The 27,432-nt window shown below is 38.7% G+C and overlaps 2 protein-coding genes across 3 annotated transcripts; one reads left to right on the top strand and one right to left on the bottom strand.

Annotated features, from left to right (window-relative positions):
- Positions 1–505: 505 nt before the first annotated feature.
- On the top strand, positions 506–24,183 carry LOC106721152. 2 transcript variants are annotated; one of them, XM_045682745.1, is made up of 13 exons: positions 506–913; positions 8,699–8,839; positions 10,871–11,084; positions 14,096–14,274; positions 15,997–16,131; positions 16,334–16,478; positions 16,763–16,854; positions 18,876–22,270; positions 22,364–22,470; positions 22,909–23,104; positions 23,195–23,287; positions 23,371–23,665; positions 23,995–24,183. In XM_045682745.1, coding segments are annotated over exons 1-13 (5,067 nt in total). In that variant the 5' UTR covers positions 506–840; the 3' UTR covers positions 23,997–24,183. The 2 variants fall into 2 exon arrangements, with proteins under 2 accessions (XP_045538701.1, XP_045538700.1); XM_045682744.1 differs by having other exon boundaries at positions 18,876–22,470.
- A 1,881-nt stretch (positions 24,184–26,064) lies between these two features.
- Positions 26,065–27,357, bottom strand: LOC106721101 (kynureninase). The gene has a single exon (XM_014515973.2). It carries the CDS (start codon positions 27,355–27,357, stop codon positions 26,110–26,112), a length of 1,248 nt encoding a protein of 415 aa, XP_014371459.2. The 3' UTR covers positions 26,065–26,109.
- Positions 27,358–27,432: the final 75 nt, after the last annotated feature.

Below are 27,432 nucleotides of genomic sequence, written 5' to 3'. Positions count from 1 at the left end.
TGGAAATGACAACTATTGCTTCGATCGGACTTGTTAAGTCCTCGTCGAGGCATGCAGCAATGCGCGATAACCTTAATTTTACTGTTAATCAATTAATTGTATTGTTTTATTAGTTGAAATTATTACCAGCGCTAGCAACCGCAACCGTTAGCGCCATAAAGAAGTTATCAAATAAGCACAAAAAACCGCAACTCATAGCCTGTCCAGTTTTCGTACCATAGATAACACAAAACTCTTTGAAACGCACTGATTGCCTGTGTAAAAATGCAAGTGTTTTATGATCATGAAGATTTTTTTATTTTAACTACTAAGCCAAAAAGTAAGTTTTTGGGATTATTTATAATAATTCCTTACCATTTATTTGTAACATTTTTTTGTGTTACTAAATCCTTAAATAGGAAAACGAAATATAAATTTGACCAGATACATTAAAAATAAGAATTTTAGACATTGAAAGCAGATGGCGACACTGATAAAACAACGTGGTAAAGAAAATTCCAATTACTTCACATTCACATCAAAATCAGCTGTGAACATCAGTATGGCCGCACCATCACCTACAAAATAATTTTTTATAATTCAGATAAATAAATAGAAAAGTGCAATTTTTGTGTTTGTAGCGCGTTGAATTGTGTTAGAATTTAGAACACTGTCGGTGTTGATGTTGACTAAAAGTGTTGCGTCATGATAGGATACCTCTCACTGACAAACAAATACAACAAAAATTGCTAACTACGATCAAGAGGCGGCTGTTAGTTACATTTGAGTTATCTTTTTATTTGTGGCGTCGATTGTGATTGGGAGCTGATGTGTTTCGTGCATCATTTGAAATAAGTAACAATGAGCAGCATAAGACTTAGCTTCGTGTCGGTGGGAAGGATAGCGGTTCGGAGAAATTCGCATTTGACATCGGGTGAGTGGATTCCATTTTCCATTAATATTATGATCAGATTGGCTTTTGCCCAAAGTTTTATGTCGCAGTTATAGTTACAATTCGTATGATTGTTTGATAACATGACGTCACGATATTAAATGTTATTATGTTTCCGTTCAAGTGATACTTGTTATCTAGTAAGTTTGTTGTTTTATATTCACAAATAGTTTTGCGCTGCATCTTATAATATCTCTGGGGTCTCATAGGGTACAAAAGTACAAAAGTTTTTTATGTGGATTGTAGCAATAGAAAACAATAAAAGACATTCACATGATAAGGTCAATAACATTAAAATTGTATAATTTGCGCTTGACATTGACTTTTAAGGTCTTTTAGATGAATGTGGACCATTCATCAGCAATGAATAAATAAGTGGTCTAATATGCATAAAAAATAATAAATAGAGATGATGAATTTGCATATTATGTTGTAATATTTGAATTAACAAACATTTCGTAAACATTTTTAGAGGTTATTAAATCAAAGCATAGGTGGTGAACTTGATGTACCTATGTTACAATGTTTTTTCTTTTTTTTCTTTAAGTTTAAGTTGATGATGGGTTCCAGTTGGGAGAAAAAATAAGATAGAAGTAAATTTTGGAAAATTAAAAAAAAACTTGTATACTGTAAGTAGATAAAGTGGAAACTGGTTAAAACAACATTCAAGGCTTCAGTGATATTTGGTTATTATAACCAATGGTATTTATAACCATTGTTGTACTGTGTATAAGATATTGTGGTCAGCCAGAAATAACAGTTTTGGTGGCCATAAACCAGAAGTTATTTTAACCAATGTCATACAGTCTGTAACCATGATACCTGTCCATTAAGTACAATATTAATCCTCAAAATTGATTAAATACTTCATAGGCGTCAATTGAAAATAATAATATTTAAATAGACAAACTACAGTCTTTATTTTTTTACAATGGACTTGTTATGAATAAATTATCAAGTGAGATTCTGGTCTTTATTGTTTGTTATAAAAAAGAGCAAACACTGCGGGTTGCACTAATTGCGGAATTCATTATTTTTTTTTATAGTAAATGGCTAACACTTGACTACAATACGGTCTGATTTTTATTATTGGTCTGATATATTTCTGTAGAGTTATACTAAAGTAAGAAATTATACATGTCAAAATGGGATTTGGTGTCAAATCATTTTATTATGCATTTAATCTGAATTTAAACTTGCTTAAATGTCGACTTTACATATTTGTGAACAATTCAACTTATTTGGAGTAATTTGCCACTGGATAATGTAAGTCAAGATCACCAAGTTGTATTATTTGATGTCAAAAACTTTGGATTGTAAGCCGTTTGCAAGTTTCATGTATATTGCATACAATGACATTTATAAATTGTCAGGTACAATGAATTGAACCAAAATTTTAGAAACAGTTCAGAGTTTGACTAGCAGCATAAAATTCATTGCAAATAATCTTCTTCAAAAAACACCCAAAAAAGGTACCACCGAGGGTGAGGTATGAAAGCACTGTTTTCACCTTGTTGATACCAACTTACATTTTAACTCTAAGCTATTGGTACATCTTGGTACTTAAGCGGCTAGTGTGTACTAGCCCTAATGCTCTTAGATCCAGTAATAGTCTAAGAGTCTATAAAGTGAAAGTTGTGTTACATCACAGCATCCACGCTGACAGGGGCTTCGGCGCCGGCGCTAAGCTTGAGTAGTTAGCACTGATGGGATTTACAACAAACATATTTGCGATGTATTTAATAATGTGAGTGTAATTGTCAATAATGAACATCACAACAAATGAATGAGAGGGAAGAAAATATGTCTTTGAATGAAAGAGAGAAAGAAAGGAAACCATTTGTTTTGCTTATGTAAAATATGTACATAAAAAGCACAAACTTGATATAAAACTGTGGGTCAGAGTTATATGTTTTTACTATTTAAAAGGGTTTTAATGAAATACCAAAATTAAGGAAATAAATGCACTGCAAATTATTTAAGACTATCAGGTGCCTGCGACTCCGTCAGTGCGGAATAAAAAAAACGAAATAAGTAGCCTATATGTTCTTCCAGACTACTTTCTAAATTTGTGCCAAATTTCATCAATATCCATTGTGTTGTTCCGGAGATATCTTCATACAAATATCCATCCATTTAAACTTTCGCATTTATAATATTAGTAAGATGAGAACAAAATAAAATTTTAGAATTATTTGTGTTTATATTTAAAGTGGTTATATATTTTTTCTACATCCTCGTGGTGACTAAATTAAAAAAAAATAATAATTTTAACTAGCCTTTTAAGTATAAACGTGGATTTTTTTGTGTTATACCATTAGCTACAAGGTCTTTTTGGACAGTTGTTGAGATGGAAGTTGCATTTTGTTTTACTTATCTGCAAAATTTAAGTAATTTTTTTCTCCATTACTAGTGTGTCTCACGTTTCGCATGTATTATCTATTTCTATTCTTAGCTTTTTTTTTTACTTAAAATTTACATACTAGACACTACTTCCTACATAAAATGCTTTTCAATGACATCTGAATTTTAAAAAAAAACTTTGCATCTTATTTTTGAGGTTATTCCAAATACACATGTTACAGATCATGCAACGTTTATTAAATATGATTGTGAAATATATATGGTAAGTGTTGCCAGAGAAAACTTTCTAGATTACGTAGCGTACGAAAGATTATAATCGCGTGCGCACCAAATGAAACTTATTTTGTGGGGCATTACAGGCGCTACTTTCCTTTTCTCGCGGCTAATGATATAATAATGACTAGTTTTAAAAAGGCTTTAATGTGTTTGTATTTGTTTGTGAGGATGTTTACTATCGAATATCTAAAGTGATCGGACTGTCACATTTACCTACGTCAATGAAGGGTGCAAAGTTCGCTCTTGTTGTTAAGTTAAATCAATACAAGTCTGGGAAAAAAATAACATGTTTGTCTCTGATACTATTTAAACTTATTAATAGTTAAAAATAATAGCACAACTGGGGACATAAATATAGCTTATTTATATTATATACGCAGTTGTGCTCCGTGTTGATTTTTCGCCGTAATTAATTTGATAATTTAAAATTAAAGTAAATATAAAACTAAATATATTTGTCCTAATAAACAATAATATATTAATTTATTAAAAATATGTTATATTTATTTTTTAAAAGCAAGTTTGTTTATCAAAGCTGCATATAGTTTTACTTTTATCTGAAACTAGTTTTCGATTAAAGTCGAAAACGTTATCCGAATTAATTGTTAGTGTGTCAAGGTGAGTGTTGCAAGTGGTGTTATTTGTATGATAACCCCCCCTCCCCTCCGTCCTGCACATTGCATGGGTCTTTAAAGAGCAAGGATTTAACACTCCTCCTTAACGTTGCTTACTGTAACCAGTCCCTTTTTTTTAAAAAAAAAAACCAAAGTCTCTATTAAACATATCGTCATCCCTGTCATTATCTTTGTCAATACATATGTTTCAAACGGGGATTATGGTCTCAGAAACTTACGATAAGTCTTAAATCAAAATATGATAAATTAGTTGTCCTTCCACGTGGAATTACAAAAACTTATTAGTAGCCTATGTGTTCTTCCAGAATGCTCTACATCAGTGCCAAATTTTGTCGAGATATGTTGAGCCATTTTGGAGATACCTTCAAAAATCCATCCATCTAAATATTCTCATTGTTATAATATTAGTAAATATAATTAACTGTCTAACTTCAGTATGTTTTCCTATGTTCAGTCCGGTTGTGGAGCTCTTTGCCTACATCTTGGTGAGAAATGTTGAGCAAAAACTTATTATTTACATAAAATAAATCGCAGTGTAAAGACAATGGTCACATTTTAGTGTTTTTTTTTTTAATTTTGCAAGTAACTTTTTATATGGCTGTCCCAAGGACAAAAAAATAAATCTTGTCAGACAGATTAATTATATCATTAATAAAATAAAAACGTAATTATGTTTCACACTACATAATTAAGTTTTGTTATTAGCTAAGTTACATAAAAAAATCATTATGTTAATTACAAGTGCTGTTGTAAATATTTACTTCCTGATCAATTAAGACAACATAATCGCACCCGTAACCCAGAATGGTAGGCAGAGATTACGGACTTCCATGTGGCGCAATCCTGACACCTTTCTAGCCTCTTCCACATTCGTACAAAAGTTGTTAAGAGAAATTAATGCCACAGCTTTCAACGATTTATTATTCTGTATTCAGCTGCACATTTTGACGATGAATTATGAAGACATCCAATATAAAAAATGATCTTCTTGCCCTCTGACAAGTGTAATTTGAGCCCGCTTACTTCGCAAATTACGCGTCGAGGTGGCTCATTACTTTGGTACATGCAACGTCGCAATGTGAATGTAATAAATAAAACATGTAACCGAGATGTACGGGTCATAAAGGTGACCCGTACATGTACACACAAACACTGTGACGGTTAAAACTTGCAAATAGATTTTTGGAACATATTTTTACGATCAGGGATATTTTTTGCAGTTTTCCTTTTGAATGAATTCATGTTACGAGTTTCTTTGTTTCATCATTTAATTATACTCAGGGATATTAATATCATAATGAGGAAAGATTTGTATTTTTGTATGTAACTAATAAACTCAAAAACTACTCGATTGATTTCAAAAATTCTTTTGTCAATAGAAAGCTACATTATCACTCAGCAAAATAGGTTGTTTTTATATTTTGAAAAGGTTAGTTAATTTACTTATTTTGATATTAGTGCTACAATATTCATAAATTAAATAACTTTTTTAGCCCCAGTGTAACCCCGCCTTTAAAGAATATATCCTTCCAAAAGCGGACAATGTATTCAAATCACGAAAACGAAAATGTTAAAATTTACCGCCGCACATCCGAGTCATTCTTCTCAATTATTTTTGTCAGAAAATGTATTTACCTGTATCCAAATGGCTGCAGTTGTTTGTATAAATTGTCCATTTAGCAACCAATACGGTCACGACAGTCATCAAGCGGTCACGGAGGAACGGCACACTGTGTAATTTTACATCTTACTAATATTATAAATGCGTAAGTTTACATGGATGGATGGATTTTTGTTAGAATGTATCTCCAGAACTGCTAAACACATCTCTCTGAAATTCGGCACAGATGTATAACATAGTTTGAAACAACACATAAGCTAGTTAGTAAGTTTTTTTTTAATTCCTTACTAACAGAGTCGCGGGCGACAGCTAGTGTCTAATAAAGTGCTGCATATATAAATAATAATTCTGCAATAGTGCTCATAAATAATATGATATTTTTATTATTGATTTGATAATAGCTTATATATATTGTATTGTCATTAAAATAATTTAAATAAAATTAATGTATATATAAAGATGGAACGATAACACTTTATATAAGTGGAAATGTTTATGCATTAGCAGTGCATTGCCCCCGTGAATCATATTTTATCAAATTACTTCAATGGTTGCTAACACGTATGTAATTGACTAACCGTTGGTTTCTGTGACCAAAGTCCCTGTTTTTATCGCTCTGAAGCGACTGTCGAGCATTGTTCGTACGATTTCGACTTATGTCTAAATGAATCTTAAGGCAATTCGTACACAAAGCAATGTAAATCTTAAAAACTTGGCGTGTTTAGTCACTAAGCGTCTTATGAAAAATCAAAGAGGTTCGAACATAGCGCGCGTCGCCGACATTTCTATCTGTCATCGCCAAAGCCAGTCGCTCGCAACTTGTTTGTGAAGATTGTCGTGAGCAATTTTCAATATGGCGGAGCAAATTTATCCAGTTGACATTTCGCTATGTCTGTACTTACCGAATAGACGACGTGCGTCGACAATTCTACTTCGTGTACGGAACGCGCAAAGCAATTCTCACGACGACGACGCAATCATACAATATTAGTTTCGACGTTGCCTTGTGTCCGAAACTTAAAAGCTACTAAGACTAGTGACAAATAGGATAGTCTTCAAATTTTCGTTTCTTTTTTTTTCTTAAGCCAAATGAATGTATTGGATTGTTTCGTTCGAATGTATTTCATGTTTTTTTTTTATATTACAAGGTGGCAAACGAGCAAGCGGCCACATGAATTCGCCGAAATGGCGAAGCGACCGCTGCCCATAGACATCCGCAATTGCAGATGCGTTACCTACCCTCAATCGACAAAGGAGACGCACAAAAAGAGAATATTTAACCTTCCTATGCATCTCCTCCATCAAATCCACCTACCCTTCCCATCCTTTCCTTATAAGAAAAGGGGTGGGAAGGGAAAAGGTGATGTTCCTTTATATGCGAAATATTAAAATTCAGTATTCACTGAAAGACGCGGTTTTTTTGTTAGCCTGTTTGTTTATTTTCCTGTTTATTTACCGTTTAAAATACAAGTTTTCGTAATATTGCGCTAACTGATCTCTGTCTGATAAATATTGATGTAAGTAACTAAAGATGATCACATTTCTGGTTATCCTCGATGGTTGATGTTTATGGTTATTGAGAAAAAGACTTGATAAGATGAGATCTTACTTAATATAATAAATGCGAATGTTTAGATGGATGTTTGTTAGAAGGTATCTCCGGAATAGCTGAATGGATCATAGTGAAATTTGGCACATATGTAGAACATAGTCTGGAAGAACACATAAGCTACTTATTAATTTATTTTTAAATTCCGCGCGGAGAGAGTCGCGGTCAACAGCTAGTGTTATTAAAATTACTAGTGATCAAAATTCGACCATAGTTAATATAGAATTTGTGAATGTATAATGTACTATTAGGAAATTCATTCAGAACTTGTATGACTTGCAATTCAATTTTATGCAAATCATGCCAACAATCATTCTGTCTGTTTGTATTCGCTGGTAATAAGACAAACTCTCATTGCTAAATTATATTCGATCCTTGAGATCGATTCGAAATTTATTTTAAAATCATTGAAACGGATTTCGTAAGTTATTTCTTATCGTTTGATTTGAACTTAAAATTTTAACCAAAAATATCGCGGATAAGCAAAAATTATTCATAGTATATTAATTTCGGCCACGAATCAGTCATAATTAATCGCTTATCCTCAATGTAACATGTTGCAGGAATTGTATTATCTACACCTAGTTAGTGTGAATCGAGGTCAGTTCATGGTTAGGCTTTGTTTGTTGCTGATCTTAGAGGTCTAACTATGGCCGTGATGTCTGCGTTTTTTTTTTTTAATAAAAGTGAATGTAACTAACAAAGCATCAATGTAAAGAAATAGTGTATGGTTTGCAAAAGAAGTTTTCATTACAAAAGGTACATCCTGTTTTAATCTTATTGAAGTCGATAAAAGCTGTTTGTTGAATTGTAACTCACGTATTTTCGTATGTCAATTATGTGTTGTTAGAATAAATATTAGAATTCAGAAATCAATTACATATATTGATTCCTATTGCAACGTAATGACTATATGTTAAGGTCTTATGCTGACCTTACATTACAATGTAGTCAACTACACACTCACGATTAACAGTAGAACAATTTTATCATCAATGTGACCTAAATGTATACCTTTAATGATTCAGTCAAGTACAAATACAATAGTATTTTCGATCCTACACACTACAGTTCCAGCTATTTAACACGAAGTTTTATTTATTTATTTATTTTATAAAAACACCCACACACTCGGCGCTTTAAACCGTGCATTCTGGAAATGCATGCTTTAAGGACCCTGACAAATACACATGTACATGCCCGTCTACAGTTAACCTTAACTTATTATAATGTATATTAATAATGATTGTGTTGTTTGTCAGGTGGTGTGCAGACATGCCGCGCGGTGCGGCGTGCGTGCTTACGACCGCTGACGACGTGCTCGGTGCTGTGCAAGAACCCTGGCGAGCAGCCGCCAGGCGCCGCGGGCACGCCGCACGGACCGCCCAAAGACACAGCCGCAGGTAACATAAAATGAAGAAGAAAGTAAGGTCGAATTAATAAAATAATATAAAAAGTAAAACCAGTCACCGTTGTTACAAGATTCAAGTTTAAGGAAATGGGAAACGATAAGGTTACGGATGGCCATGGACGTCGATATCACTTCGGTGTTCTCTTATAAAAATAAAACTGGCTTCTATGAGCCTCAGTATCTCTTGCCGGTAGAGACTTATTCCAACAACAAATCGACTAATGAGATCTCTTAAGAGTTATCTCTTTTCGTGGGATGAGTCGATATGCGATTCTATAGTTACAGAAAATGAATAAGACTACTGCAAAGCCTTTATTGTTAATTACCCGATACTACCAGCTGTCAAACGATGGCTTCCTTTTGTTACCTTATTCATATTTATTGCCTCCAGCGCTTATTTTTTTTCCATTGCAACTATAACTAGAGAGAACAAAGAAGTGTACAAAAACATACAAAGTTAATAAATCAGATAATTTTTATGCTGTATATTGATTGTTCTTTGTCTCTTTGAATGATATAAAAAGAGGATTAAAACAATAGTGACATTGATATATTTCCTTTTAGTATAAATAAATACGTGTTTCAATTTGAACGCTAATTTTGTTATCCAACACGTCATATATGAAACTTTTTATTAGTATACTAGCTGTCGCCCGCGACTCCGTTCTCGCGGTGTTAAAAAAAACTTATGTAGCCTATGTGTTCTTCCAGATTATATTCTATATTTGTGCCAAATTTCATCAAGATCTGTTTAGCCGTTCCGGAGATACCTTCAAACATCCATCCATCCATCCATATAATATTTTATATCATAGATAAAATTTATTTACTAGCGGTCGCACGCGACTTCGTCAGCGCAGATTAAAAAAAAGTAGCCTATAATCCCGCTTCCATTAGCTGCCTTTAAATTAAAGTAATGTCAAAATCAACACAACCTTTTCGGAAATAAGGTTATCTAATTCCAGGTGGAACAAACGAGGATTTCCAGACAGACGAAAATTTTAAAAATTGGATTTTCGTAATCAACAACACAAATACATCGTGTTCGCGAAACTGATTTTTTTCGGATGTTACATACAGACACTGTAATTTGCACCAAATTAGGTTAACGTATTTAAAGATTACGTCAAATATAATTCTATTTTAAAATCCGCATCTTACTAATATTATAAATGCGAAAGTTTAGATGGATGGATGTTTGTTAGTCGGTAGGTATATCCGGGTAAACGGATTTAGCTTAAATTTGGCATAGATATAGAAGATGGTATTGAAGAACACATAGTCTACTAATTATTTTTTTATACCGCGCGGACGGAGTCGCGAACGATAGTTAGTTAGATCATAAATTAAAACTATACACGTGCTGGCAAATATCCAAGTTACTTAGTAATTGGACATGTTTGTTTGTCATAGCGTAGACGACACGTGTCTTTAGAAATAAACAATAGCACAATTTGAATAACACATCTCTAAATAAAGGCACATAAATGTGCTATGTACTATGTAATATAGATGACAAATCAAAATAAATAAAAAAAAACTTTCTAAGCAGAAAAATATAGGTACAGAAATTCGTATTAAATGCGACATATGTTGTTTTAACAAGATGAATTTTGACAAAGCATCGTTTTATAAGTATACATAAATATTACACCGGATGTTAATGTTGATTTTTAAGCCGCAAATTATTGAACAAATAACTTTTAGACTCATGAATTGCCTGTTTTAAAAGTCATGTACGCATGACATTTTTTCGTCCTGTGTAATCAGAGAATCGCTTTTTGTCGTGTTCAGGTAATAAATTTAAACGATGCGTGTAGCGTGTTAACGTACGTCATATAGTTGTTTTAAAAAAAATCAAATACGAAAGATCTAAAAGGAATAGTTCTGTTCTTTTCTGTTTGTATGTCAATGTCAATTTCATTGTGTCATGTGTGCCATTCGATTAGTATTCATCCCGTGAGTGTCATAGGTACAGGTGGACGGACCATTTTACCATTAAACGTATTTGTTGTGACGTCAGGTCAGAGTTCCGGTGGCAAGAAATCCGGGTCCGGCACTGGCGGAGTGTTGACGTGCCCCAAGTGCGGCGACCCGTGCACCCACGTCGAGACCTTCGTCAGCTCCACGCGCTTCGTCAAGTGTGACAAATGCCACCACTTCTTCGTGGTGCTCAGCGAGGTCGACACCAAGAAGAGCATAAAAGACAACGCAGACAACAAATCCGGCTTCTATAGGTCAGTCAGATTCTTTTTAGTCTTTACATTGTGCACTCTCTTACTACCATATTATTAGAGTCCGTTCACACAGGCCGGGGCAGAGAACAGAGAAGATTTTTTGTAGCAAATAAAATTAAGCTTCATACGATTAGGATAAGGTTGAGTTTTACTTTTCACGTCTTTTTTAAACCTTGTTTCAATCGTTTAAAGAACAATTTTATTTGGGGTTGCTTCGTCCGCTCGTAATTAATAAAATCTAATATTAAATATAATCTATGTCAACCGGGGATAGTGTAGCTTCCAAACAATGATAGAATTTTTGAAATCGGTCCATTAGTTTCGGAGCCTATTCATTGCAAACAAACGATCAAATCTTTCCACCTGATAATGTTATTATATATAAAAATCTGCTCTACTTATAATTTTATACTGTAACGAAAATGATTCAAAGAAAATTAACGCATAAAGTAAAGAAATGAAATTACAAAATGCAAACTTGTGTATAATATTTCAAAGAGACGTAATAATATATCTAATTGTGAAGTAATCAGATAAAATGTTATCGGTCAATATAAATTGTATTTTTATGTAAAGACGTGTCGTTGAACTGAGAATAATTGCATTTCTTAAAACGTGATCTTTGTTCTTCTTTTTATCAATTTGTTTAAGTAGTTTTTTTTTGTAATTTATTTTAATACGATTTAACTGAGTCGTTTCTAAGGTCGAGGTGACTTTTGTTTTATACTTAATCTATATAGATTCTTGAAACTCCATTGGATTGGTTTTTAATTTTAAAGGCGCGAATATGTATGTAAAATGGAGTATGTTTATTACTTCCAAGACATACATATGAAAACATTTGAAGTTCATTTTCATAGCCCATGTCGTCGTCTATTCCTTTGTATTTAGGGTTGCCAGTTTGGCCGGACATTTGGGTAGAAAGATCGGACACCCTATATTATTTAGGATTTTGCCTGAGTATTAATAGGTACACTCTCGTTTGAGAAATGTAAAAAGCCTAACAAAAGCTGGAAAACCGTTTATTTTGGCCGGACACGCAATCAAAAAGCCTACCTATGTCCGGCTTTATCCGGACGCCTGGCAACGCTACTTGTATTGTATGCAAGTAGCTACAGGTGTCTTCGCGGCTTAGCATAAAACCTTGTAACAGAAGTATATGTTTTATACAAGTGTTTAGATAGTGAAAACCCATTAGAGTGATATTTATGTAACAATTCGAGCAATTAACACCAGAGGTGAGTCTTCAGCGGTCAATATCACTCGGGTGAAAGAACTGTTCTGCACACATTTATATAAATAATTTAATATTTACTTTGAGTTTGTCTTTGTGAAAAAATAATACAAGCTTTAGTGGCTTTGAAGGCGAAACTGAAAAGGAAATTGTCGTATACTAGATGTCGACCGCGATTCCGTCCGCTTGGATTAAAAAAAAAACTTAATTAGTATTTGTTTTTCCGGACTATGTTCTACATCTGTGGCAAATTTCATCGAGATCCATGCAGCCGTTCTGGAGATACTTTCAAACAAACATCCATTCATCCATCCATCCAATCATTCGCATTTATAATATTAGTTATCTATCGGTCTAAATTTTCTATTTTTTACTAAATATTGCTTGTACCTTTTGATCCCTATGACTTTATTTACTTCCTATATTCTTATAAAATTTTCTACACTAGCATTCCAATATAACTAGACACGTAGATTTCTTACACTCACGTGTAAGAAACTCATCCATAAGTATTTATCATGAGCTCTTACACTTTTGGTGTATTATCTTCCGCTTACATAAAATTTTATAATTTATTTTTTATAATATAAAATTGCAAAGTAGCTAGCGACCACTCAAAACTTCTCTTCTACTCAGACCGATACTTGCGTAAGAGCAACCATGACATTGCATCTTGCGCAAGCGCCGGACACCGCGGAAACTTCCGCTGATCTGTTGAAAGTTAATCTTGTGGCTGTTTCCAATCCGATATCTTACAACATTGATACATTCAAGCAGAATAATAAGAAAGGAAGCGTTTATTTGTGAGCTTTTGTGGGGTAGACAGAAATAAACATTATTGCTTACTAAACGTAGGTGACAAAAAAGTATCTAGGGGCTCGAAAAATTTGAATTAAATTTTATATGCAAATTCAGTAGCTCTGAAAATCGGCTACTATCTATTTTTCATACCTCTATTAAGATTTTTTAACTGCTTGCGGACGGAGTTGCGGGCGACAGCTAGTTTTGTTACCTTTTTGTAACAGATAAACTTAAAAATTACCAGAGAGACTTTAATATTTTTTTTATTATTCAAAAACTACATTATCCCTCAGTGTCATAAGATGTTAAGACAGAATAAAGATACCCGACATACATTATTAGCTACCAGTTCAAATCCGGGGCGGACCACAAGTAAAGAATGGAGTTAGGGAACATACCCATACTACGTGACCTATTTTTTAAGATTTTTCGACCCCTCCCTCCCCTCGGTGACCATTCGTAGTATATGCCAAGACCCCCCCTCCCCCTTTAGTTTTCACGTAGTAATTCATAATTATGATTTTTAATAATTTCACAGGCAAAAATTGAAAAAAAAAATAATTTGACTCATACTCGTCTTTATTGCATAAGACTGCAATAAAAACGACTTCCAAAACACATAAAACTTCTTGTAGCCTCCTGGATATAGAATCCGCAGAGGTCGCACGCGAGACAGGTTGTCCACTGCACCACCATGCACCAACTGTGAGTTTACAAAGCGCTAAACACCGCGCTATATTCGAATATAGGTCGAAAAAATACGAGATTTCTCTCATTAAAATCGACTACGTGACAAAAAGCTGAACCACCTCCCCCCCTCCCGTGACTGACCGTAGTATTTTAAAGACTCCGCCCCCCCCCCCCTAAACGGGTCACGTAGTATGGGTACGTTCCCTTACCTATATACAATGTCGTGAATGAAGTCCTAGTGAAGTTTCCTAGTGTAAACGTTAAAGTAGACTTGTATAACTTCCAGAAAGCCACCACCGCCTCCTAAGAAGATATTCGAATATCTGAACAAGCATGTAGTGGGGCAGGAGTACGCAAAGAAGGTACTCTCTGTGGCCGTCTACAATCACTACAAGCGCATCTACAACAACGTGTCCAGCGGCGCCCACGCCGACGCCCACCATCCGCTTCACCACACGCATAGAGGTAATAACAGCTTATATTGACACGGAGGTCTATCCTGGGGATTCTCTGGGGGTCAAAGAGAGATCCTGCGGGGTTAAAGGTGTCAGGAAATAAAGTTAGGGGTTCATAAGTCAAAGAAATGTAGTAGGTAGGGGGTTCATCGAAACAAGTTTGAGAATCTCTGGTCTATCCTAATTTGCAATCTCTAATTTCAAGCGACCGTCGTTTAACTGTCTTTTAAACAATTGCCTTTTTCACAACTTTGTTTTTGCATCTTCATTTCTTTGATCTGTATTAAGTTGTTAGTTATCGAAAGCATTGTCAGGTCAACCGCGAAAGTCACTGCAATTTGTCACACTCTCGCGTACACTTTTTGTCTACGAAGTTTCACTTAGTATTCTGATTAACGCCATATAATTTATCTGATCAATATCACTTGTATTTTATATTATTAATACGTAAACGTAATTTTATACAATAGATATACGAAGAGATTTTATTGTAATGATTTATTGTGTCGTAATTTAAATCAGTAAATAGCTCGGCTTGTCTTTGTTGTCAAACTAAAGTGACATGCCACTGACATGGTTATTGTTGTGGCCGCCATTTTCTTTTGTTGTCGCTCTCCAAGAGAAAGTTGTCGGTTATTTTCATAATTGATGTACTGTTGCGGGCTATTGTACTTTGAATAGTCACGGGTCTATAATTCTTTAAAGCCTTTAGAAAGAAAAATCTAAGTCAGTTTTTTTAGACAAACTATGTTGGGTTAGTCTCATACCGTAGACCTAATTTTAGTCGTCTTTCCCATCCCACCCTTTTCTTATAAAGGAAAGGATGGGAAGAGGAAATGAATTTGACGGAGGAGGGATTGCATAGCAAGGGCAAATATTTTCTTTCTGTGAGTCCCCTACTCCGTCGATTAAAGGTATGCAACGCGTCTGAAATTGCGGATGTCTATGGGCAGCGGTCGCCTCCTTATTTTTCTCTCTTCGTATAAAAAAATACTTGTCTTAGAAAATGATTCACGATGTTAGATGCATCCGAAATCTATTACGAGAAGTTATGAAATCGCAAGTAATAGCTAATGTAGTACAGTTGGTAACGAGCGTGATGTCCATACTGAAGTGGCGTTGCACAGACGACGACACAAGTTACATACTAACATGGTAATACTGACCACCGAGCGAGCGACCGCCTTGTTGTACTCACATATCTGTTGACCTGTTGTACCATTGCATTATTGATATCACGTATTTTAATCGATTGCTGTACTAAAGGGTTACGTTGATTACATGACTTGTATGTAATGTTTGATTTGGGGATATAGTAGTGTCTCCTCAAGAGGGAAAATGGGATAATATATGAACTTTCTAACTGTCGCCCGCGACTCCATTCGCGTGAACTTAAAAAAAATTTAAAAAGTAGCCTATGTGTTCTACATCTGTGCTAAATTTCATCGAGATCTGTTAAGCTATTTTGGAGAGACCTTTTAACAAATATCCCTCCATACATCTAAACATTCGCATATATAATATTAGTAAGATTTTCCATGTGTTAAATATTGTTGCGTGTGTGCCCTGTGGCAATCGATCGTGGAGGTCTACGTTCAACACTGGACGAATCCTGGCCGATGATGATATTCTTGTTGTGTTTTCTACTCCTAGTTAATGCAAATCGGGACGTATTTATGACTACTTATTTTGATTGTTAATTTTTTGACTATTACTAACTTTTTGCGTGTAGAGTTGCTGCACGTGAGCCACGGCGGGGGTGGGGGCGGTGCCGGGGGTGGGGGTGGGGCGGAGGTGCTGGACCGGCAGCAACACGAGCTGCGTCTCGACAAGAGCAACGTACTGCTGCTGGGACCTACAGGCTCCGGTCAGTACTAGTCACAAATTTGCTCCTATCTGAATATTTTTTTTGTGACCTATCTTATCTTTAACTGTTTTATCATGAAATTTGTATTTTTTGATGATGAAAACATAGTAATGGTATGGATAGAGTGGTATAGAAAGCCACGCTGAGCTAATGCTAGTGTGATGTGATGTGATGTGGTGTGATGTGATGTGATGCGGCGCAGGCAAGACGCTGCTGGCGCAGACGATAGCGCAGTGCCTGGATGTGCCGTTCGCGATCTGCGACTGCACCACGCTGACTCAGGCCGGCTACGTCGGTGAGGACATCGAGAGTGTCATCGCCAAGCTGCTGCAGGACGCCAACTTCAAGTTAGATCTTACACATCTCTCTAATCTGACACACAGAACACACCAGTTACAGCTAATGTGTTTGCGTGACACACTTTTCCTTCCTTATAAGGAAATGGTGAGAAGGGAAGGTGGATTTGACGGAGGAGGAGGAATAGGAAGGGGAAATATGCTCGTATTTGTCTGTTTAATGCTTCAACAATTTTAGACTCCTACTTTCAGTGGGCTATTTTCGCTATTTCGGTGAATTCAGGTGGCCGCTTACTAGTTTGTCACCTTATGTTATAATAATGTCCTTGTGGCAGTGTGGAGCGCGCTCAGACCGGCATCGTGTTCCTGGACGAGGTGGACAAGATCGGGGCAGTTCCCGGCATTCACCAGCTCAGAGATGTCGGAGGTACATCTTGTGTTTACATTTCTACAACTCGAAGGACCAAAATACTATGCTCTTCATGTCTTTTATCTCTCTTTATACATACATACATACATACGGATGTAACCACGAAAGGTTTTAGGCTTGGTCTTATAAATAGTCAACTCTCTTTCACATATCAATATACGTAGCTAGTTAACGTCCCCGACTCTGTCCGCGCGGGATTTAAAAATAATAATAAGTAGCCTATGGGTTTATCCACACTATGTTCTACATTTATGCTAAATTTTAGCGAGATTCATGCAGACATCCCGCAGATAACATTTAATAAATATCCATCCATCCAAATACTCGCATTTATAACATTGGTAAAAAATAATAATAATACTACATAGTTATGTAGTTGTTAAGGGTATGTTCCGATATACACTGCGAGCACTGCACAGTGCTATCTGACTGTCAGTATACTGCCGCAGTACCCTAGGGAAATATATGACGTCATAAATCGCCGCCATATTCTACTGTGAGCACTGGCGTTTTCGAGGTAAGGTACTCGCAGTACTTTGATCACGTGATCAGTCAAAACCACTCGAGTGCCTAACGTCTTATAAACAAAGCTACAGTTTAATCAGAAAATTTTAAAGTTCTGTAATTAGTTTGGATTAATAAATAAAACAATGGAAAAATTACAAAAATTAATCTTATTAGACTGTGTTGATAATGAAAAACATATTATTTTTTATGAAAAACTACTCACTTTTATTATATTATAAATTTAATTTAAAATTAATATTAATTAAAATATTTTTAATTTGACAGTACTCCAAAACAGTTTTTTTAATGTACTAGAAAACTTGAATACACTCATTTGAATGTCGCGTCAAAAAATGCGGCTGACAGTATACGGGATTGCGTTCCGTTTTAAATCGTAACCAGTACAACTGGCTATAAAGGGACGGCTTCACAGTATACTGAATTGACGTCACACTCTACAGTGGTCGCAGTGCATATCGGAACATACCCAAAGTGAACTGTGTAGTACTAAGATAAACAGTTCATATTTTATGGCACTTATCCGGCTCGAAGGACCATATGTAGAGCGTGTGGACTGTATATTGGAATGAAAGACTGGTTTGATGATGATGACTTGTAATATGAAAGTTGGTACAAAATATGTGGCAAAGATGATAAGTATGTCGACGTGTGGAGTGCTGAAGCGCAACTGAAGGGCGCGGGGCGAGGGCGCGCGGGGCGGCGGGTGAGGTCTGATGGACCCCCCGCGCGGCTCCTCCGCCGGAGGTCAAGTAGTACGGCACAGTTAATCAATTAAGCATAAAACTGTAAATTTTGTTGATTAATAAAAAAGAAAAAGTGAAAAAGTTGGTGTCGCGCAGGCGAGGGTGTGCAGCAAGGGATGCTGAAGATGTTGGAGGGTGCGGTGGTGTCTGTACAAGATGTTGAATGTAGTGTATGTTGGTGTCGCGCAGGCGAGGGTGTGCAGCAAGGGATGCTGAAGATGTTGGAGGGTGCGGTGGTGTCTGTACAAGATGTTGAATGTAGTGTATGTTGGTGTCGCGCAGGCGAGGGTGTGCAGCAAGGGATGCTGAAGATGTTGGAGGGTGCGGTGGTGTCTGTACAAGATGTTGAATGTAGTGTATGTTGGTGTCGCGCAGGCGAGGGTGTGCAGCAAGGGATGCTGAAGATGTTGGAGGGTGCGGTGGTGTCTGTACAAGATGTTGAATGTAGTGTATGTTGGTGTCGCGCAGGCGAGGGTGTGCAGCAAGGGATGCTGAAGATGTTGGAGGGTGCGGTGGTGTCTGTACAAGATGTTGAATGTAGTGTATGTTGGTGTCGCGCAGGCGAGGGTGTGCAGCAAGGGATGCTGAAGATGTTGGAGGGTGCGGTGGTGTCTGTACAAGATGTTGAATGTAGTGTATGTTGGTGTCGCGCAGGCGAGGGTGTGCAGCAAGGGATGCTGAAGATGTTGGAGGGTGCGGTGGTGTCTGTACAAGATGTTGAATGTAGTGTATGTTGGGGTCGCGCAGGCGAGGGTGTGCAGCAAGGGATGCTGAAGATGTTGGAGGGTGCGGTGGTGTCTGTACAAGATGTTGAATGTAGTGTATGTTGGTGTCGCGCAGGCGAGGGTGTGCAGCAAGGGATGCTGAAGATGTTGGAGGGTGCGGTGTTGTCTGTACAAGATGTTGAATGTAGTGTATGTTGGTGTCGCGCAGGCGAGGGTGTGCAGCAAGGGATGCTGAAGATGTTGGAGGGTGCGGTGGTGTCTGTACAAGATGTTGAATGTAGTGTATGTTGGGGTCGCGCAGGCGAGGGTGTGCAGCAAGGGATGCTGAAGATGTTGGAGGGTGCGGTGGTGTCTGTACAAGATGTTGAATGTAGTGTATGTTGGTGTCGCGCAGGCGAGGGTGTGCAGCAAGGGATGCTGAAGATGTTGGAGGGTGCGGTGGTGTCTGTACAAGATGTTGAATGTAGTGTATGTTGGTGTCGCGCAGGCGAGGGTGTGCAGCAAGGGATGCTGAAGATGTTGGAGGGTGCGGTGGTGTCTGTACAAGATGTTGAATGTAGTGTATGTTGGTGTCGCGCAGGCGAGGGTGTGCAGCAAGGGATGCTGAAGATGTTGGAGGGTGCGGTGGTGTCTGTACAAGATGTTGAATGTAGTGTATGTCGGTGTCGCGCAGGCGAGGGTGTGCAGCAAGGGATGCTGAAGATGTTGGAGGGTGCGGTGGTGTCTGTACAAGATGTTGAATGTAGTGTATGTTGGTGTCGCGCAGGCGAGGGTGTGCAGCAAGGGATGCTGAAGATGTTGGAGGGTGCGGTGGTGTCTGTACAAGATGTTGAATGTAGTGTATGTTGGTGTCGCGCAGGCGAGGGTGTGCAGCAAGGGATGCTGAAGATGTTGGAGGGTGCGGTGGTGTCTGTACAAGATGTTGAATGTAGTGTATGTTGGTGTCGCGCAGGCGAGGGTGTGCAGCAAGGGATGTTGAAGATGTTGGAGGGTGCGGTGGTGTCTGTACAAGATGTTGAATGTAGTGTATGTTGGTGTCGCGCAGGCGAGGGTGTGCAGCAAGGGATGCTGAAGATGTTGGAGGGTGCGGTGGTGTCTGTACAAGATGTTGAATGTAGTGTATGTTGGTGTCGCGCAGGCGAGGGTGTGCAGCAAGGGATGCTGAAGATGTTGGAGGGTGCGGTGGTGTCTGTACAAGATGTTGAATGTAGTGTATGTTGGTGTCGCGCAGGCGAGGGTGTGCAGCAAGGGATGCTGAAGATGTTGGAGGGTGCGGTGGTGTCTGTACAAGATGTTGAATGTAGTGTATGTTGGTGTCGCGCAGGCGAGGGTGTGCAGCAAGGGATGCTGAAGATGTTGGAGGGTGCGGTGGTGTCTGTACAAGATGTTGAATGTAGTGTATGTCGGTGTCGCGCAGGCGAGGGTGTGCAGCAAGGGATGCTGAAGATGTTGGAGGGTGCGGTGGTGTCTGTACAAGATGTTGAATGTAGTGTATGTTGGTGTCGCGCAGGCGAGGGTGTGCAGCAAGGGATGCTGAAGATGTTGGAGGGTGCGGTGGTGTCTGTACAAGATGTTGAATGTAGTGTATGTTGGTGTCGCGCAGGCGAGGGTGTGCAGCAAGGGATGCTGAAGATGTTGGAGGGTGCGGTGGTGTCTGTACAAGATGTTGAATGTAGTGTATGTTGGTGTCGCGCAGGCGAGGGTGTGCAGCAAGGGATGCTGAAGATGTTGGAGGGTGCGGTGGTGTCTGTACAAGATGTTGAATGTAGTGTATGTTGGTGTCGCGCAGGCGAGGGTGTGCAGCAAGGGATGCTGAAGATGTTGGAGGGTGCGGTGGTGTCTGTACAAGATGTTGAATGTAGTGTATGTTGGTGTCGCGCAGGCGAGGGTGTGCAGCAAGGGATGCTGAAGATGTTGGAGGGTGCGGTGGTGTCTGTACAAGATGTTGAATGTAGTGTATGTTGGTGTCGCGCAGGCGAGGGTGTGCAGCAAGGGATGCTGAAGATGTTGGAGGGTGCGGTGGTGTCTGTACAAGATGTTGAATGTAGTGTATGTTGGTGTCGCGCAGGCGAGGGTGTGCAGCAAGGGATGTTGAAGATGTTGGAGGGTGCGGTGGTGTCTGTACAAGATGTTGAATGTAGTGTATGTTGGTGTCGCGCAGGCGAGGGTGTGCAGCAAGGGATGCTGAAGATGTTGGAGGGTGCGGTGGTGTCTGTACAAGATGTTGAATGTAGTGTATGTTGGTGTCGCGCAGGCGAGGGTGTGCAGCAAGGGATGCTGAAGATGTTGGAGGGTGCGGTGGTGTCTGTACAAGATGTTGAATGTAGTGTATGTTGGTGTCGCGCAGGCGAGGGTGTGCAGCAAGGGATGCTGAAGATGTTGGAGGGTGCGGTGGTGTCTGTACAAGATGTTGAATGTAGTGTATGTTGGTGTCGCGCAGGCGAGGGTGTGCAGCAAGGGATGCTGAAGATGTTGGAGGGTGCGGTGGTGTCTGTACAAGATGTTGAATGTAGTGTATGTTGGTGTCGCGCAGGCGAGGGTGTGCAGCAAGGGATGCTGAAGATGTTGGAGGGTGCGGTGGTGTCTGTACAAGATGTTGAATGTAGTGTATGTTGGTGTCGCGCAGGCGAGGGTGTGCAGCAAGGGATGCTGAAGATGTTGGAGGGTGCGGTGGTGTCTGTACAAGATGTTGAATGTAGTGTATGTTGGTGTCGCGCAGGCGAGGGTGTGCAGCAAGGGATGTTGAAGATGTTGGAGGGTGCGGTGGTGTCTGTACAAGATGTTGAATGTAGTGTATGTTGGTGTCGCGCAGGCGAGGGTGTGCAGCAAGGGATGCTGAAGATGTTGGAGGGTGCGGTGGTGTCTGTACAAGATGTTGAATGTAGTGTATGTTGGTGTCGCGCAGGCGAGGGTGTGCAGCAAGGGATGCTGAAGATGTTGGAGGGTGCGGTGGTGTCTGTACAAGATGTTGAATGTAGTGTATGTTGGTGTCGCGCAGGCGAGGGTGTGCAGCAAGGGATGCTGAAGATGTTGGAGGGTGCGGTGGTGTCTGTACAAGATGTTGAATGTAGTGTATGTTGGTGTCGCGCAGGCGAGGGTGTGCAGCAAGGGATGCTGAAGATGTTGGAGGGTGCGGTGGTGTCTGTACAAGATGTTGAATGTAGTGTATGTTGGTGTCGCGCAGGCGAGGGTGTGCAGCAAGGGATGCTGAAGATGTTGGAGGGTGCGGTGGTGTCTGTACAAGATGTTGAATGTAGTGTATGTTGGTGTCGCGCAGGCGAGGGTGTGCAGCAAGGGATGCTGAAGATGTTGGAGGGTGCGGTGGTGTCTGTACAAGATGTTGAATGTAGTGTATGTTGGTGTCGCGCAGGCGAGGGTGTGCAGCAAGGGATGCTGAAGATGTTGGAGGGTGCGGTGGTGTCTGTACAAGATGTTGAATGTAGTGTATGTTGGTGTCGCGCAGGCGAGGGTGTGCAGCAAGGGATGCTGAAGATGTTGGAGGGTGCGGTGGTGTCTGTGCCGGAGCGCAACTCTCGCAAGTTGCGAGGTGATGCTGTGCACGTCGACACCACCAACATACTGTTCGTCGCCAGCGGAGCTTACAACGGCCTCGACAGGTACACCACATCTCACTCTGTACCACTGACTGTACCACTGGCTCACTAGCGCCCTCATCAGATTCTCATATCTGAATCTGTGAGAGGCGCTGCTGTTGTGATCGGTTTCCTCAGAATATATATAAAATTTATTTACACATAAGCTATAAGTACAAAGGATTTTGTGATGTTTTGAAATTGAAAGGGGGCGCTAGTGAGCTGTTATAATAATTTTTGACTTATGTCGGTTCAGATAGCCTTGTCGGTTATGAAGTGAGCCTTATATTTGTCATTTACTAAAATTTAGCTTCATAGTGAGATGAGTTGCTTAAAAATATCTAAATAAATGAATTCATCGATTCAGAATTCAAACATATATGAATCGAATGCAGTTATTAATACCATATTTGGTGTTTAATTGACGTCGTTTTATTATGACTGTGGTGACATTGTGTACAGACTGGTGCAGCGCCGCAGCAACGAGAAGTACCTGGGTTTCGGAGCTTGGGACAGATCTGGAGGACGTCGCGCTGCGCTCGCTGCTGCTGCGGCTGACGCATCTCCGCTGCAGTCTGCTGCAGCGGAGGGAGACGAGCGCGACGCCTGGCTGCGGAAGGTGCAGGCGAGGGACCTCATAGACTTCGGCATGATACCGGTACCGTCTGCTCGCTGATACAGAAAAAAAAAATCCAATCGGTCCTTCGAGCCGGACGACGTTTTGAATGGTATCGGTTCTTTTTTGCAGGAGTTTGTGGGCCGCTTCCCCGTCCTGGTGCCTTTCCACAGCCTGAACCAGGACCTGCTCGTGCGGATACTGACCGAACCTAAGAACGCAATGGTGAGTGTGACACACACTGGGGCGGGCACACTCGGGGCACACTCGGGGCGGTGATGTATTGAGGATGTGGTGGTATGCTGCAGGTGGCGCAGTACAAGCTGCTGTTCGCGATGGACAAGTGCGAGCTATCGTTCAGCGAGGAGGCCCTGCGCGCGGTGGCGGCGCTGGCCATGGAGCGGAAGACGGGGGCCCGAGGACTGCGCGCCATCATGGAGAACCTGCTGCTGGAGGTGATGTTCGAGATCCCCGGCTCCGACATCGTGTCGGTGCACATCCACGAGGGCTGCGTGCGGCACAGCGAGCCCCCCAGCGTCACCCGCCGACAGCCGCCCCACGAGCGGGACCTGCACGACTGGCCCTCCGTGCGGCTGCACAACTGTACGTACACCACACCCCCCACACCACCATCCCCACTCCGCGACCAACGGTCTGTTTGTTCCCTTAGCCTTACCAAACCCGGTCAATTCGTGGCAATGAGCGGGCGATGGCCGGCGAGGTGCCGCAACACTTTGGCCCCTCGAGCCGGACTTTGTGGTGATTTGGTTATTCTTTTTTTTTGTACATACACACAGTAGTTAATGAACGTGTACGCGGATCGAATTTTATCCAGACTAGTGTTTATTTTTGTTTAAATAGTAAAAATTATAATTTAGGAATGTAACAATATTGATTTTTGTTTCTCATTATGTTTGTTTTTGTTGTTTCAGGAGATGAAGTGAGCGAGTTATCAGAACCATGTGTCAGCAAGTGTTAGCTGTGAGCGGCACAAGTATTGTAGTTGCTGACGTCAGCGAGAACTAAGATGACATGACCGGAGTGACACAAACACTCTGACCCCCCCTCCCCCTTCCATTCTCCCTCCTTTGTACCTTTCTCGCAACACGGATTACTGTTATAACCCTATTAAGATAAGAAATCAATATTATTATTGATTAAAATTTTAAACATGAACGTCTTGAAAAATGAACAATTACCGAATGTTGCCAGTTTTAGTTTTCATTTACACAATTAAATTAATAATGAATAAATTAAACTTAATAAAACAGGTATATATTTTGCGTATTAATAATCCAGACAGCATTTCTTATAGATGTGCCAATCGTAGCAATAAAAAATAAAAAATCAATTTTCCCTTTTTATTTAGATAAAATGTAATAAATTAAAGTTTAAAAAAGCAATAAAAGGTCGTGTGTGTAAATGTTACAATCTAGTGAGAAATATGATCTTTATTTTCAGTTCCTTGAAGTAAATTTTTTATATTCACATAATAAAAGAAATAATTATTATATTAAATCATACAAATTTGCATGTAAATTACTGTAAATAAATAGAAATGTTAACATATAAGGTTTTTAATAAGTTTTTTTTCTATTTTTCTCTATTTTAAGCTCCCTATATGTAGGCAAAATTTGTTTCGGTTGGCAACCCTGTGAGAAATTACGATTTGACGTTTGTTGTTATCATAGATTAATAGTTTTTTTTTTTAATTGAAATAGTTTAAAAGTTGTGATGAGGTTCACTTGAAATGCGGACAATGTGATTGTATGAGTTATTTTTTTAGGTCTAAAATATATTAATATAAGTCCAGTTAGACGAAATTAAATCTAGAGTTAAACACATAGATAGAGGTGAATAGTTTAAGTCTATTTTCAATAATTATAATTAAAAAAAATCAAAAAAAGAAGTTAGACGATTTTTTTTTTCTTTTTTTTACATACTGATGTTCACATTTTTAGCTGAATTGAATATTTTTCATTGTCTATAGTTTAATTTTCAGTTGTTATACGAACAGGTTGTATTTTAGATATTTGGTGCTGAAGAAAAGTAAAGAAATTAATTATGAAAATTAAAATTGTGTTCATCGATGACGATAACAAAAATAAACATATGAAAAATGGCTGTTGTTTTTTATTTCTATTTTTATTCACCTTATAAATATAAATCTTAACTAATATTATAAATGCGAAAGTTTAGATGGATGTTTGAAAGTATCTCCGGAACGGCTCAACGGATCTCGATGAATAGTTATTTTTCTTAATTTTGCACAAACGACGCGGACGAAATCGAGTCTATAACCATTTAGGTGCTTAGAAATCAAAGTCAATATCTAGAATAAAGTTAATAAGCAAGCTATAGTTCTTTTCAAATATCTTAGCGGCTCAAGTTCTCAACATGTTCTGCAAGAAGTTCAGATACGACAAGGTATCTGAAAATTACTATAGTAGAAATAAACGCAAATTACAAAACAAGTTTCTTGCCCGAAAAAAATATGTTTAACTCACCCTTACTCAAAGTTATCTAATTCGATCATAGACAAAGTTAATTCCTTTCGAAATTGCTGTCCTGTTAGATACATTTATATTAGACCAAAAAGTGTTATCTGGGAATAGTGTAGCTTCCCAACAATGGAAGAATTTTCCAAATCGGTTCGTAATTTCGTAATTATCATATTAGATATCTTACTAATATTATAAACTAGCTTTTACCCGCGACTCCGTCCGCGCGGAATAAAAAATAGATAACGGGGTAAAAATTATCCTATGTCCGTTTCCTGGTTCTAAGCTACCTGCCCACCAATTTTCAGTCAAATCGATTCAGCCGTTCTTGAGTTATAAATAGTGTAACACAACTTTCTTTTATATATATAGATGTGAATGATTAGATGAATTGATGTTTGTTTAAAAGTATCTCCAGATCGGCTCATCAGATCTTGATGAAATTTGGTACAGATGTAGAACATAGTCTGGAATAACACATGGGCTACTAACTACGTTTTTTTAATTCCGCGGGGACGACAGCTAGTTTTATAGTTCTGAATTACGTTAATACGTCTTACTCTTCATAATATCCAATAAAATTTCAACAAATTTATAAACTTGTACATAAGTATTATACAAGGCAATCGGAGCCACTCGCATTATGTGAGGTTCTCTGAAGTCTGTCACAATACCACGATTTTTCAATGCTAATGAAATTCTTCGAGCATCCACATGTACAACGCATACATGACCTCCTCTCTTCTCATCTTCTCTAAGATTGCCCACACTAAATCCGTAACGTACTAGCTTGTTATCGATAAGATACATTAAGTATGCCGTAATATGTAAGGATTTCTTTCTTATGTTTTTTATTCCTGCTTCATTGAATATTTCGAGTGAACCTTGCAAAGACGCCATTGAAAACAAACAAGGAGTTCCGATTTGCCAACCGTTCGCATTTTTCTGATGGTCAAATTCCTGCTTGAACTGCAATCTTGTTTCATCCTTGCTGCCGTACCAGCCAGCAAGACCTGGCATTAAATGAAAATGTTTTTTGTTAATGTACAAACCAGCGCAAGATCCTGGCCCTCCGTTTAGGTATTTATAAGTACACCAGACGGCGAAATCTATGTTTAAAACCTGTAAATCTAGGTCTATTACACCTATCGCATGACTTATATCCAATCCGATAATAATATCAAGTTCGTTCGCTTTCTCACATATTCTTTTCATTTCTAAAACTTGCGATGTCTTGTAGTAAACAACGGGTAGGAGGAGTAAAGCGACATCTTCCGTCATTGAGTTTATGATTAGATCTTCGTCCATAAAACTTCCTTGACAATGAACGACCTTGACTGCATCTTGGGGATCTAAGTTTTTTAATCTGACTTGACTGTCGACGGCGTACCGGTCCGATGAAAAATTAATATCATCAACTAATACTTTATATTTTTTACTTGTCGGTTTGTACAGTGTGCACATAGCTACATGTATGTTAGAGGTACAAGATCCAGAAATAACAATTTCATTCGGCTGTACCTTTATCAAAGGGGCAATTAGTTCAGCCAGGAGACTTGAATATTTAACATATTTTCGGTTATTTTTCATCCAAATACTAACGCCTTCTTTCTTCCAAAGTTCCAAAAGATGGTTTAAACTTTTCTCGGCGTCTATCGAAGCCAATCCGAGGGTATGACCACAAAGGTAAATTTCTCCTTTGGTCTGATAAAATCTTTGTCTGAATTGTCTCAAAGGATCTAGTCTGTCTAACATCTTTGGATATTCAACGTCTTCTTTAAAATTGCCATCCATTGTATTAATTTTTATATCTGTAATATTTAGTAATAAACTCTTGAAAGGAAATCAAAAATGTTTCACTTATTGTAA

Source organism: Papilio machaon, chromosome 20, assembly GCF_912999745.1.
Source record: "Papilio machaon chromosome 20, ilPapMach1.1, whole genome shotgun sequence".
Lineage (NCBI taxonomy): Eukaryota > Metazoa > Arthropoda > Insecta > Lepidoptera > Papilionidae > Papilio > Papilio machaon.
The sequence above is the reverse complement of the archived record's forward strand: the minus strand, read 5'-3'. Positions and strand labels throughout refer to the sequence as shown.

Bases quoted from the DNA above. Each gene is read 5' to 3' on its own strand.
- LOC106721152 (XM_045682744.1), top strand. From the start codon at position 841: ATGAGCAGCATAAGACTTAGCTTCGTGTCGGTGGGAAGGATAGCGGTT. The intron at 16,132-16,333 runs GTCAGTACTAGT...GATGCGGCGCAG, and splicing joins GCTGGGACCTACAGGCTCCG to GCAAGACGCTGCTGGCGCAG. The intron at 23,105-23,194 runs GTACCGTCTGCT...TCTTTTTTGCAG, and splicing joins TAGACTTCGGCATGATACCG to GAGTTTGTGGGCCGCTTCCC.
- LOC106721101 (XM_014515973.2), bottom strand. From the start codon at position 27,357: ATGGATGGCAATTTTAAAGAAGACGTTGAATATCCAAAGATGTTAGAC.